The following is a 14,327-nucleotide window of genomic DNA, read 5'->3' as shown; positions in this document are numbered from 1 at the left end:
ACACGGGCTACTGTTGTGGCTGTACTTACTCCAGCTAAAACTCAACTCTGAATTCCAGACATTACTTCCTGTCTATACATCCGGAAGACATTTATTGAAACACACGCAAGCACGAGACTTATTTATGTATTAAATGGCTTATTTTCTCTGATTACATCTACTACATTGGGTAATATGAGTGTTAGGTTGACTATAGGGGTGTTATCTCATTTCTAGAGGGCTCTAATAGTATTAAAAACCATATATAGAAGGTTGTAAATGGGTCTTCTATGCTCTAACTAAAAAAATATTTCATGTATAAATAAGGAATCCTACTTCGAGGAAATTTACGGTCGGATGTGGAACCAATTAATCGCGATAGTCCAAAATTAAATTCCTTCATTGGCATTTTGGCCCATTGACAGCATTGGCCACTATATGCGGTCAAGTCTTCCCGTATGACCCAAAGCACTTCAAACACTTCCAGCTCACGAGAAGTCCCAATATTTTGTTACTCCCTCTTGCTTCCATGCCCAGAGGACAGCCGAAAGGCTGTGTGGTTTAAAATTAATAACTCAGTGGCCTGCAATTACCAACCTTTGTTTTGTAAACGCAGCCATTACCTGCCAGATTAGTGGTTCACAAATGATGACTGATTCTATGAATATATTAGGATATTAGTTCAAAACTAATCCAGCCACTTGGCTGTCCTTTGGACATGAAAGTTAAAAAAGCCAAAAGGCTGGGCTGTGGGACTTCTAGTGTTAACAAGTTAATGTGTAATTCTGGGCTATCGTTCACCTTTGTCAAAATCATCCTTGCCCCATGATGTGAGCTCTTGAGAGCGATTGCCTGTCATTTGTATTTGTTGCATTTTTTAATTATTGTGCCAATATTGAGCTCTTTCTCACCAAGCTTCCTCCTACAGGGAAAGGAGTAATTAGTGTGCTTCATGAGCACATAACCGGCCAGAATAACACCTTTTTCCTTTCTGTATTTTCTATGTGGTAAATTGTTTTTCTAAAATGGGGTTGGTAAGAGTGTTTATCTTTGTAGGCAACAATCAAGCACTTGGTACATTGGCGCAGTGAGCAATGCATTTACATTACAGTATACAAGCTCTTACCTCCCTCCCAGCTTCTTGTAGTCTTCGATTAGTGTCTGTCACTTGGGTCTTTGAAAAAAAAACACAGAAAGTTAAAATTCAGTTACATTTTACCTGCTAAATCGTTCCTTTTATTCTTTTATTCAAAATACCCAACCACCCATCCATCCATTTTCTATACAAACAATACAAGTATTGAACACTGAACCTTCCTTCTTACAAAGAACGCATATCAAACTACCTTTTATCAATGGTGTCGTCAGAGCATTTCTAAAATGTAAATTTCCAATTCACTGGACCAACAACTCTCACATGCTCTTCTACTTTCATGCATCCTCTCGCTACTCACCTTGCCCTCCCAACTACAATGGGAGCCTATAAGCTGATGTAAAACAAGCCGATATATAATGTCAGTCAATCAATGTCCACTTCAGGGTGTGACTGACCATTATTTTCTACCCCCGCCAACGCCAGCACAAAAGGGATAAAAACTGATTTTTACAAAAAGACAACTTGCATATGTCAACTGAAACGTTAGAGTTTAAAAATTAGATTAACACTATTTCTTTCTTAAAAAGCACTAATTATGGTGATAATTAAAATGCAATCATGCTTTAATTTGACACCCCTAATGTTTTTAACTGTAAGGGAAAACCGGACTACGTGGAGTAAACCGACGCAAGGACAAGGAGAACGTCCAAACACCTCACAGAGATCTGAGTCAAGATTCGATCCCAGAACATCCTTGCTGTGGCGCAATTGTGTTAACCACATGCACTACTTTGCTGCTGATTCTAATAGATAGTACTAATTTCTCATGTAAATACTATCAGAAAATATTTAGATTAATGATATCTTTAATAGGTTCATAGAGACAAGAAATCACTGTCTATCATTATCTCCTCTGTGCATCTGCCCCTCCTCTTCATGCCCTCTCTTTTCCCTCTCTACCACCCTTCCTGCAGCTGCTCAACCTTGTAATCAGCTCATTGTCCATGAAGGGGCAAGGACAAAAGCAGGCAAATTCAGATTAACCAGGCAGCGGGGACCTGAACCCATCAGCAGTCCACTGGGCCTTTCATGGAGTTTAATGGCTTGTGACAGGCTCTTTCTCACAGATTCAGTGACAAACTTCTCGATTCTGGATGGGGATTTTTGAACTATCTGCTCCTGTCACACGGCTGAAAGCCATGACCCAATTGACCAGTCGGCTTTTTATGCAATTCTTTCAACAAGGAAACTTTCAAACCAGTGGGGCAAACTATGTAATCACTTTTTCCCCCTCAGCTGTGGCACAGCAACTTACTCAACAAACGGTTAGAGCAAAAGGTGTAATTACATTTCTAGTAACGGCTCCCACAAGACAGCAAGATACCGTTGTCCTCATCCTGACCTATTACGTTTTCACTTTCCAAATTCCAGTTTTCAGAATGCAAGAATACAAATAAATAAGTGATCCTCATGGCCAGAATTTGGATAGATACAGCCTTATCTGCCGCAACTGAGACAGGTAAACGCTACTAACGACTATAAACTATTTAGGTGCAACCTTGAGACAATGTACAGTAGATCTTTAATTACAGTTTAAGAGATCCAGTTTGGGAAAATGTCTTCAAGCCTCGGTCTGAAGCAATAATACATGCATTATAAGGGTGTACAGTAGAACCTCGTCTATTCACTAGTTGGCCTTTGCTTCCCAGCATATCTCTTTTCTTTGTTTTAAATTGTAAATAATTATTGTTTTTTATGGTAACTTAAGCAGAAAGTGGTTTGATGGCACTATCTGCAGTGTTGCAGCTATGAATCGGGAAGACTACACTGTCTCACAAGTAAATTCTTGTTCAACAGTGTTTTCCAGCACCAGAAGATGCTTTGACCAGACGTGATGTTGTGTAAGTGCACATTTACGTAAGTAAAATACTGTATCCTGAACACTTATGATTGTCTAATGCGTAAAACTGCATTTGTGAGGCATATTACTGAGTTTAGAGCAGGGGTGCCCAAAGTGTGGCCTGGAGCCATTTGCGGCCCAAATCTTGTTTTTTATTGGCACCCGTAATTTCTACATTGTAAAAATTACATAAAAAAAAAAAAAACAGCAACAAGAGAAAGAAAGAGCAAAAGGTGTAATGTAAGGAAGAAAAACTGAAATGTTGATACCAATAAATAAGAAGAATATGCTTTGTCACCTGTAACACACAGCTGACTTTAAATACATACACACTCTTTTTTTTCCGCTGGTGGTCTCTCGTACTGTGCTGGGCCCTCTCCCTTTCCAGGCCACCATTGGCCTGCGCAACACTTTGAATTTAAGCTATGGCCTGTTTGCTTGTACAGTATTACCTCGTTTATCGCGGGTTCCCAAAATAGCCCGCAATAAGTGAAATCCACGAGGTAGCCAGCATAATTTTTTGGCAATTATTAAATATGTTTTAAGGCTGTAAAACACTCTACACACTTTTCTCAGACAGGCATTAACATTTTCCCACATTTCTCTCTTGTTTAAACGTTCTCAAAGTTCTAACCTTCGTTTGAATTAGAATGAGCAACCTACGAGGTTGGACACAAAAATTATTAATAGTGATTTCACACTGACCGCACCTTTTCTTCCTGGTGCCGTTCCGCTGTTGCGTTTTCGGATCTTTGTTAAAACATACTGCTGCAGTCATCAGTTGTCACTATTTTCCTCCTACTTTATGTAACAAAGCGAAGATGAATTTATTCCGTAATAGCACCTGCGTAACGTTTACCTTCCTTAAGCATGTCCAGGAGTGTAACTTTTTGTTAGATGGTTGTCTTCCTCTGCCTTTTGGGTGCAGAACATTTTGTCGACATTGTGGGTTTTGTCGGGGAGAAACTTGCAAACATACCAAGACTGCAAGCTGTTTGCTAGCGATGACCCAACAGGAGACACGGCAGGGCGGCACAAAGGAGATTGATTGAGAATGGTCTACAGCCAATCAGGACACAGAACTCAATGCGCGGATTCTCCCTTAGCCAATCAGGACACGAAACAGAGAGGCCCGCAAAAGGTGAACCGCGATGGAGCAAGGGAACACTGTACCATCAATTCTATACTGCTGTATTACTGCAATTTCTCAGACTTTATGGACTAATTCCAGTCTTATTTGGAGTCTGATTATATATTTTGTGCAAGATTGTCGCTGTCATAAATTTGCGCTTGAGCAGCTATCATATTAATTAAATGGCTCTTATGGCGGGCCCTAGACCACCTCTTCCAATCACGGCAAATAAAGGGAAAGTGTGCCTTAGACCAAGCATGCAGCCGAGGTTGGTCGGCATTTCTGCACTTTCTGTATAGTTTCACGTCACTTTTCACTTTCACTTTCTTTGAATGCGTTGCCATCAGAAGAGTCTGCCTTACACTTGGGAGACATAATGAAGCACAAAAAGTTAAGTAAAAAAAAAAAAAACAAGAGCTGCATAGCGACAACTATGACAGTGTAGCGCAACTATGTATTCTTCCGCTGCATGCATGTAACTAGTGTAGCTCGAGTGAGTCTCGTATTTACGGAGCAAACCACTTAGGTTGAAACAAAGTTGTAAATGAAAGAGTGCGGTGTAACCATGAAATATCACAACCACAAAACCTCGTAAAACTAGTACCTCCTGTATTTTGATTATATATTTATTCTGTCATCCTCTCACTGTCATATAAAAAAATAAAAACAGATACAATATAAAATATTCCAACAATATTAAGTGCTTATTTTCACATTGAACTAATGACTAAATAACAGTTGTCTATATGTGCCCTGTGATTGAGTGGTGACCAGTCCAGTCTTCAAGTGAGTTCCAGCTCACCTGTGACCCTAATGAGGACAAGCGTTTGCGTTTATGCATTATTTCTTGATAAATTAGTTTAATTAATTTGCAAATCAATAATCTTAATCAATATTAATTTATTTATTTAGCCTGAACCTGAACTTTCTTTCCTGTTGTTGTTGCTGTTTGCCTTGCTTCATGTGCAAAGTTGCTCTGTAAACCAGGGGTATTCAAAATGCGGCCAAGGGGCCATCTGTGGTCTGCATCTGTTCTTTTATTGGCCAGTGGCACATTCTAAAGATATGATTTAACAAGAAATGTACAGTAATTTTACAAGAATAAAGTGAAAATATCAAAAGAAAAAAGTTGTAATCTAATGAGGAAAGGGCATCATTTTATGAGATACGAGAATAACGTCGTAATATTATGAGGAAACGTCATTTTAGTTGCGTGAAGTTGAAATCTAAAAAAACATTTTCATTGTTTAAAGTCATAATATGAGAAACAAACAAAACTAAATTGTAATTTTTTGGAAAATTAGATTAGAGGAAAATTATAATGTTATGAGAATAAAGTCAAATTATTATTTGAATAAAGTCATAATTACAAAAAAAAATGTATAAGAAGAAAGTTGAAATAGTTGGAAATTAAAAAAACAACAACAGCAGAAACGAAAAAAACCTGTAATTTTACAAGAATAAAGTCAAAATATTAAAAGAAAAAAAGTCATGTTGTAAGTAGAGAAAAAGGCTGCAATTTTACGAGAACAAACTCATAATAATGTCATTTTACTAGCGTAGAGTTGAAATATTTAAAAAATAATAATTATTAAATTTCATGTAATTTAATAAAATTATTAAAAATAAGTTTTAAAAAAGTCCTAACATGAAAAAAAATAAACAAAATAAAGTTGTCATTTTTGCAAAATTAAGTTGGAGAAAAAGCTGTAATATTATTGGAATAAAGTCATAATATTAGATGCAATTTTTCCTTGAAATATACTGTATGTGTGTATATATATATATATATATATATATATATATATATATATATATACATATATATATATACATACATATACATATATATATATACACACATATATACGTATATACATATACATATATATACATATATATACATATATATATACATATACATATATATACATATATACATATACATATATATACATATATATACATATACATATATATACATATATACATATACATATATATACATATATATATACATATACACACATATATATATATATATATACATATATATATACATATACACACATATATATATATATATATGTATAACTTCTTAGCATAACTACATACTTCACAAAACATCTTGGCCCTTGCATCCTTTCATTTTTCACTGTGTGGTTCAATTTGATTGGCTGTTTTGATTCTTGCAGTAGCAAGCGATTGGTCAGTGTGTTTCTTTTGTGCATAAGCGCTCTATACAAGTGTTAGAACTAACCCCTGATACGCTAATATTTATCAGAGACACTCTTCTATGTTCTTTGGACTAAGACTAAGACTTCTGGCTTGATCTACCATCTATCCTTCTAGTCTATTTTTATATCTTAACCCAACTGGACGGCCGCACCACAGAGCCTGCGTTTCGTTCAAGGCTTCTTCCCCACAGGGAGCTTCCCCTTGCCTTCGTCGCCAAGTGCTTGCTCATGTGGGGTTTCATTTGGTCCTCCGTTTTCAATTGTGACCTTCATGTGTAAAGTGCCATGAGATAACAGCTGTTGTGATTTGGCGCTATATAAATAAATTGAAATTGGAGTGTCAGTGTGACAAAGAGGACGCCATGTTAGTAGAATTCAGGCTTTTGAGTAAAATTTTCAAGTTGTGTTGAAATGGCATTTGTAGTTTGCATCGTGACTTGCCTTGCATGAGCTCTATTAAATTGTATTAAGGTCATCTCTCAGTGCTATCTACTGGCCCGTTCTGTCAATTTTCGGCTGCTGTTAAATGAAACAGCATGGGAGCTGCGTAAAATGAGGCAAGTGAATTTGATTTGCAAAAGTACTTGTGAAAGTGACAAAAGAATGTCTCCTAACATTATGACCCGTTAAGACACCTTAACGGTCGTGTGCTTACTTGCTTACCATAAGTTTCTCCGCATCCGTGCGGACTTTGAGGAGCTCTGTAATTGCATCCACAAAGCCTTGGTGGTGAAAATTGCACATCTTCTCAATCTCACGATCATGGTTCCTTATCCTGGCATCCAACTTGTCCATGAAGCGCTTGTGTGCGTTTGGCTGGTCATTGTAGATTGATCTGGCACAGAAATTTACAGTGAGGAGAAAACGTGTTTAGAAGACCAGAAAAATGCCAAACATCAGTGGTTCTTAGCCACTCACACGCCGGGACACACATTTTCAAAAGGAAATTAAGTTGCAACCACTTTTATAGTCAATACTGTAGATTTTATCATCAAACCTACATTTTTTTATACACATACAACATAATCCATACATGCTGGTCGATAATTGTGCTACACAATATCGACAATTTCGTCATATTTTTTTTAAACCATTTTTCATAGATCATGAGAGGTGTAATGTACATTTGAACCACTTGATGGTACTCAGGTATCGTGTACCCGTGTGAGCTTCAGTCACTTGAAGTTCTGAGACCATTTTTTCATTGTTTTTATGGCATAATGACAGTACATCGTATCAAATGCAGTACTGTCGTACTGTCTGTCAAACATTTCTAACATTTTCCGAAATATGGGCTTTTCCACCGTATTGATTGGTTCCATTTCATTTGCAATGTAGCGAGCCACACTACACTGTCTATGAGTGTGCACCATTTTGCGCTATTTTGCTTGTATTTACTTTGCCGACCAAACGCCTCAGGAAGCGTTGGCTGTTGGGATCAAGGGTCTGTTGCACCTCCAGCCGTATTTTTTCTTCCCAGTTGGAACAACTGAAAAGGATGGTGGTGTTTCAGATAAGCATACAGTATTTTGTAAGTTCGTGTTCCCCTGCTTCCTCATGACTCCTTTCAAACAAATGCGACATATCGGTTCGTCTGTGTTTATGCGCTCACTTTGTTCATTCTGTTTAAAACCGAAATATTCCCACGCTGCTGATGTTACGTTCGCCTTCGAAACTACCACTTCTGTGCCTTGATTCATGTTAGCATATGCTGTCTCAAGGCTAATTTGGTCCTCCAGTGTCGCAGCCTGCATCGGCTCACTAGTAGCACCGCCTCCACAAAGATGTTGAATAAGAGGAGGGATCACTATCAGCATTCATTCCGCGATAGAATCAAAGCACACAGACAGAGTGAACCCTCTTGTCATCCAGCTTGTGTAGCGCAGAAAGACTAGCACATGGAGCACACACACATATACTGTACGTACATGTCAATTTATCGAGCGCTCATAATTACAGTATCAACCTGTTTTTTAGCGTGACAGGCCTACATAATTACAAAAAATTATACTGTATGTGCAAAGACCATTTCACTCATTTTCTACCAAGACTATTTATGCGTTTTTATAAATCCGAACGCCCGAACCCAAAGACGTATTTGGGAGTCTTTTTGTTGTTTTGCATGTTTTGCAGTTTTAAACCATAAAAACGCTCACAAGTTGGGAGAAGTGCATTTGATCAGAGCTCGGCATGTATCATTTCAACGTAAAAACACACTCGACAGCAAGGAGGAAGTGAAAGAGCATTGAGGAGTGTAGCGTGCTTAAGGTTACGCATTGTAGGGAAATTTTAACCCATGTACACGAACCCACACGCGTGCACGCACGCACACATTCACACGCATGCACATGTGTAATAGTTTGTGGTATTATATTTGGAAATAAATAGTTATTTTGATGTAAAGCATGTGTTGTTTATGTTGTGGTATAGTTGTTTAGATACTTGAGCTGTCACAAACGGAAAAAAATTGTGTCAAAATGAAAGCTATGCTCGAAATGTACGGTATCTTTCCACAAAAAGTTGTTTTTCTCCCTTTTCTTGTTGGGAACTGATAGTTTCCTGAAATGTACCTATGTTCTACTGCTGATTACTAAAAAACGAAAAGAGGTATAAACTTTTTTTTTGATGAAAGACGAGAGTCTAATCTTTCTTTTGGTAAGTTCCATGTTTAGAACACAAAATTCTGTTTGCCTTGAAAAATCAGTCAAAATCATCTAAAATGGCCGGTAGTGAAAGGGTTGTCTTTTGACAAATGGCGGGGATTGAATGAGTTAAGAGCACCTTATTCAGGAACTGACAAGTGAAGTAAAATTAAATATCAAAATTTCACAAAATGAAGTCTCCACATTTAAAAATGTCTCTGTATTGAGCACTAATTGAAAAAGAACAAGTGAAATGCATTAACAAGTGTATAAAATATATTTTTAATACAGAAGAACATGTAGGAAGTCGCAAGGTTCCAACATACAGCCAAAATATCACCACGTTCTACAAGTCTGATTCACAGTACAAGTTTTTATGATAATATTATAACATCATGGGCTGCAGGAACACCCATGAGGCCTGATGAGAAAAGCCTGCTTGGTCTGCATGATAATAAGATGGCAAATATTGTATATACGCTCCTGTGTTGTGCGGTGTTGACGTCATATTTTTTTCCCACAGTGATAGCTGAATTTGTGTGTATGCCTGCACATTTGAACCCCTAAACTTGTTAAGACCCCCACAAAGCTCAGATTATATACTTGGGCGGGAGGTTCTGTTTTGATTACCATTAGTTGGCTAGTTAAGATAGTTGGGTAAATACTGGCTTCATTATGGCGTAGATTTGGTACAAGGAGAAACTAAGGGAATTAGTTTTCAGTCATCTTGCAGTGGGCCCGAGTGGCATAGCGACACATCAGATCCCACAGACGGAACAGATACTGTTTGTTACAGGTGGTGCCAAGAGTAAAGTGCATTATCGCCACCTACGGGACTGAATTGCAAAATCATACAACCGTTATACCTGCAAACAGCTAAAATGTTTCGGATTGTTTAGTCTCGCTCAGCTGAGTGCCATTCAGTTTCATTATTTTGCATCTTCTGGTTCTTTCAGGTTAGTCAGTTGTAAATGCACATCAATAATAGTCACATTGCCGTCTCATTCCATTTTGAAACATTTCCAATTTGGGTGACTTCCAATGTGCCGATCTACAGTTGTGCTATTTTGCATTTGTATTCTGGCAAAGTGCAGTTGGGCTGTGGCTTCAGTGCTCTCGCTCTTGCATTACATTAATCTTTTAGGCCACTTGAAAATCTAGTCTGGGAATCACGCCGGCAGTGTCTTGGACAGGAGACTTACTGGGATTATAACAAATGGATATGATGGCCTAGCAATACGACCACATGATGAATGACATATTTTTTTTAAAAAGGAGATAGGCCACCTGTTCAAAAATCACTTATACTGTCAGTATGGATGCTTAGTCTATATCTAATAGTTCCCTCCATATTTTTCTTTCAATCTCATTCTAAAGAGAGCTTCAAAGCAATCCATCAGTACAATAAAGCCATACTGCACTTGCAAAAAGTGAGGGAAAAAACACATGGTTGGGTTATTATGATTTAAAAAAAATAATAATAAGGACATCACTACATCCAGTTTAGAGGGCGATGAAAGAGGATGATAATGAGAGGAACAGTGCAACCAGTGCCTGATATATACAACAACAACACCATCTAGTGGTGGTAAAATGACATGCTACATTGGCATACAGGGTGAATTAACTGAAACGTTTTAGTGAAATACCTGCCACATTGATATAACCTGGCACAACCCAGAACCAAAGAAAAATTTTAGCCTAACACTCGCTAAACACGGTAGAAAACACTTATCAGCTACAATGTGAAAACTGTCCAATCTTATTCTAAACAGTATATACTGTATGACAAATTGAACTATTTTTCGACAAAATGACTGAAATTAGAAAATGCATGTTTCTATTGTCTATTTAAACTGCATTGAAGAATGGTGCTTAAAATGGGCTGAAAGACTTGAGACTTGCAAAACACTGAGTTGCTCTCATCTCTGGTCAATAGCATAAATCATGCATTTTATAATAATAATCATGCATTAGATTTTATTTTCAAGGCACTCAGAGCGCTTCAAAATGAAGTGAACCCATTATTCATTCATTCCTAAATCACATACTGGTGGTGGTACTCTACATCTGTAGACACAGCTGCCCTGGGGTAGACTGACGGAAAGGTGGCTGCCAATTCGTGCCTACGGCCTCTCCGACCGCCACCAAACATCCATTCACAGTGTGGGCAGCACTGAAGGCAAGGTGGGTGAAGTGAGGATCAAACCACCAACTTTCCGGTTTCTGGACGACCTGCTCTACCTCCTGAGCCGCTGTCGCCAATTTGTCTATACCGCTACATAGGCCTGTCACGATAACAAATTTTGCTGGACGATAATCGATATTATTGTCAACGTTTTTTTGAGACCATTTTTTTCATTAATTTTATGGCATAATAATGCGAGTAAATCGTATCAACATGTAGTACTCGCTCCTCTCTCTTTATGACACAGGCACATGTCAATTTATCGAGGCCGGCAAAATTATCAAATTCAATTTTATTTATCGTTCGATTAATCGATTTATTGATTATTGTGACAGGCCTACCGCTGCATGATCTCATTTTTGAGCAAGAAAATCATGACTCACACATTTTGCAGAATCATGGTAAAGTCTACATAAAAAGACCCCCAACTGGACCACCATTGATCCAACAGTGATACTCCCTTGTTATCGATAATATCGATATTTGAAATGACAGAGGTGCATTCTTTTCAAATGCAGCAACCCTGAAATGATCTAATCTCCAGTTACACAACTCTTCAAATAGTTGTTTTTTTGCAGCACAGTGATCCAGTTGGGGTCTTTTTATGCAGCCTTTACTAGGGCAGCATGATTCTGTAAAATAAGTGAATCATGATTTCTTGCTCAAAAATGAGATCATGTAGCTGTAGGCCTGTAACGATAATCTATAAATCGATTAATAGAACAATAATCGATTAATTGACAATGGTCTACAGCCAATCAGGACGAAGAACACAATGGGCGGGTTCTCCCTTGGCCAATAAGGACTGTTGTGGTTCTATATTTAGCCGGCTATTGTCGACTGTGGGTTCCTAATATGCTCATACAGGCATGTAAACACACTGAGACGAGGTGGCGCTGCACATGTCTTCAACATGAGTATACAACACCTTTGGCGAGTAGCAGTAGTAAATACAATAACAGACACACAACACAACACTGATAGATCGCTCTAATACACTACAAGGATGCAGAACACTATGTGCGTTCCAACGCTATTAAAAAAAATGCAAAATTGCACTTTAAAAAATCTCAGGGAGGGCTTTGGGGGCAAAAAGCCAAAGGATTTGAATGAGAGCCAATCACAGTGTTAGTTTTTGTTGACTTATTTTACACTATAGGTGCAGCACTAACTTTCAAATGTTTCTAAGCATTATAAACCCACCCTCTTCCTGCTCTGCCATTGCAAGCCACACCTCATGTAACACACACGCGCATTAGTTAATATTAGCGATTTCACAAAGTTTAGATGCTAACATTAGCTATCATTGACTGTATAGCCTACATCATAAGCCACTCACAATGACTCCAAACTGTAGGTTACTTCGGTGAGACTGATTTTATTTAGTATATGTGCACGCGCCACGGATGTGTACAGTGGACATAAATTTGCTGACAGATGGCTGCTATTCTCTTTTCAGCAAACCATAATCCCCAAATAAATATAACAACTTTGGCTCCATTATTTCTTATTTTGTTAGGTCTGTCCATATGTTTTCCTCCACTTTACAGACTGGAAGGCATAGCGCAGGATGCAAGCGGGTGTGAACACATGACAAAAACCAGGAAGTGTTCTGAAGGCTAGACCGTCCCATTTCACATCACTCTAGCCACAGCGACGACATTAGGATGCAGACCCCGAAATGGGACACAGCTATAGACTGGCGATGAAGCTGACTAGTGCTTCCTGTTTCCATGTACTGTATTAGCAAGCTAATATTGTGCGCTAACCAGAAAATGTAGACAAACCAAGGCAACATTTTGGCTGAAATTTTCGCCGTTAACCAAAAAACACGCTATTCGGGGTGTACGCTAACAGAGGTTCCACTGCACGTGAATACCAGACAGCCGTGAGTGAAAGCAATGAACGCCAATCAGTTTATTGGGCTCAAATGAACGTTTTTTAAGTTTAAGTTTGAATTGTGGCAAATATTGACCTTTATTTGTTCAACCTATTCTTTTAAATCATTATTCGTAACATATTCTAGTCGGTGGCGTGCGTCTTACACTATTTGATTGCAGTATCGTCCACCCTTACTTGATACTTTTGGATACTTTTTAGGGCAGCAGAATTGTCTTGTATGGCGACCTGACTGGAAGGTGGAATCGGAAGTATTTAGCTGAACGTATAGCAAGGCTGTTAACACTTGTCAAACGAATGTATTTAACTTAGAAGACAGTGAAAGACTAGCACTTGCACAAGCAATAAAACACCAATTACATTACCGGTCTATGGCTTGGGCCGAGGAAAATCTGTCAACTAAACAGGGTGCTGGTAATTGTTAGCGAAAGACAAGACTTAAAGACCAATAGCCACACCCATCATATATGTTTACATTTTGACAGTTCACTGGTCAACCATAAATACACCAATTCCGCAAATGTACACGTAGTTGCTTTTTCCTTCAGATGCGCACCTATAAATCCAATGATTGCTCACTGTTACCTTGCTAGCTAACAAGCCACCAATGCTTATTTTTCAACACCATGTAAACATTTGGCTAAAACTGCTAATATTAGCCGACAGGTTGCTAGGGGCAGCTAACGGTAAACTAGCTTACGAACAAAAGATCCCATGGATGAAACAAAACAAAACGCACTGGCACCACAAAGTACACTGGCTTCATCAGAAGTCATATATTCTTACCGAAGCGTGGGGCCGACGCAAGCCGTGTCGGTACTCTCAATTTCCTGTAAAATCCGCTCGTGCTCCGTTATAGACTCCATGGTTATGTTATCCGCCATGATTGTTTTGTGTGTACGATGGTTGACTGTCACTGCAGCTGCAGGGGGTTACAAGGAAGTGAAAGGTCTTGCCTGTAGGGGGCGCGAGATAGCCATGAATTTAGGGCTTTTTGTGGTTGATTCCCACGTCTCTTACTGCATCCTTCCTCGCTGCTCTATGCTTCTTCCGCCCTCTGGAGGAACCAAGGACCCTCTGGAGGAACCAAGGAACCACTGATGAATCCTTTGCGGAAGGCTTTTTGGTCTTCGCCAGTGACGTAAATAAATGGGAGCATACTGCATTGAGAGCGGACCGGCAGTTTACAAGTGAAATAGTAATTAGTTTGTTTTCGTCTATTTAGCATTTGTGTTTCACTTGGAGTTTTTATTT

The 14,327-nt window shown here is 38.5% G+C and overlaps 1 protein-coding gene across 5 annotated transcripts in view; it reads right to left on the bottom strand.

The window, feature by feature from the left end:
• exoc6 (exocyst complex component 6) overlaps nucleotides 1-14,117 on the bottom strand; it is a 114,140-nt gene extending 100,023 nt beyond the window's left edge. For 2 of the 5 annotated variants that reach the window (XM_054756091.1, XM_054756098.1), the window contains exons 1-3: nucleotides 13,860-14,117; nucleotides 7,008-7,179; nucleotides 1,106-1,153 (exon numbers count right to left, since the gene is read on the bottom strand). In XM_054756091.1, the coding sequence (XP_054612066.1) occupies nucleotides 1,106-1,153; nucleotides 7,008-7,179; nucleotides 13,860-13,957 (318 nt within the window). In that variant the 5' untranslated portion in view covers nucleotides 13,958-14,117. The remainder of the gene's footprint in view (nucleotides 1-1,105; nucleotides 1,154-7,007; nucleotides 7,180-13,859) is intronic. The other 3 variants (XM_054756107.1, XM_054756122.1, XM_054756114.1) reach the window with 2 other exon arrangements.
• Nucleotides 14,118-14,327: the final 210 nt, after the last annotated feature.

The sequence above is a fragment of the Dunckerocampus dactyliophorus genome, chromosome 2 (assembly GCF_027744805.1).
Source record: "Dunckerocampus dactyliophorus isolate RoL2022-P2 chromosome 2, RoL_Ddac_1.1, whole genome shotgun sequence".
NCBI classification, from domain to species: Eukaryota; Metazoa; Chordata; class Actinopteri; order Syngnathiformes; family Syngnathidae; genus Dunckerocampus; species Dunckerocampus dactyliophorus.
The sequence above is the reverse complement of the archived record's forward strand: the minus strand, read 5'-3'. Positions and strand labels throughout refer to the sequence as shown.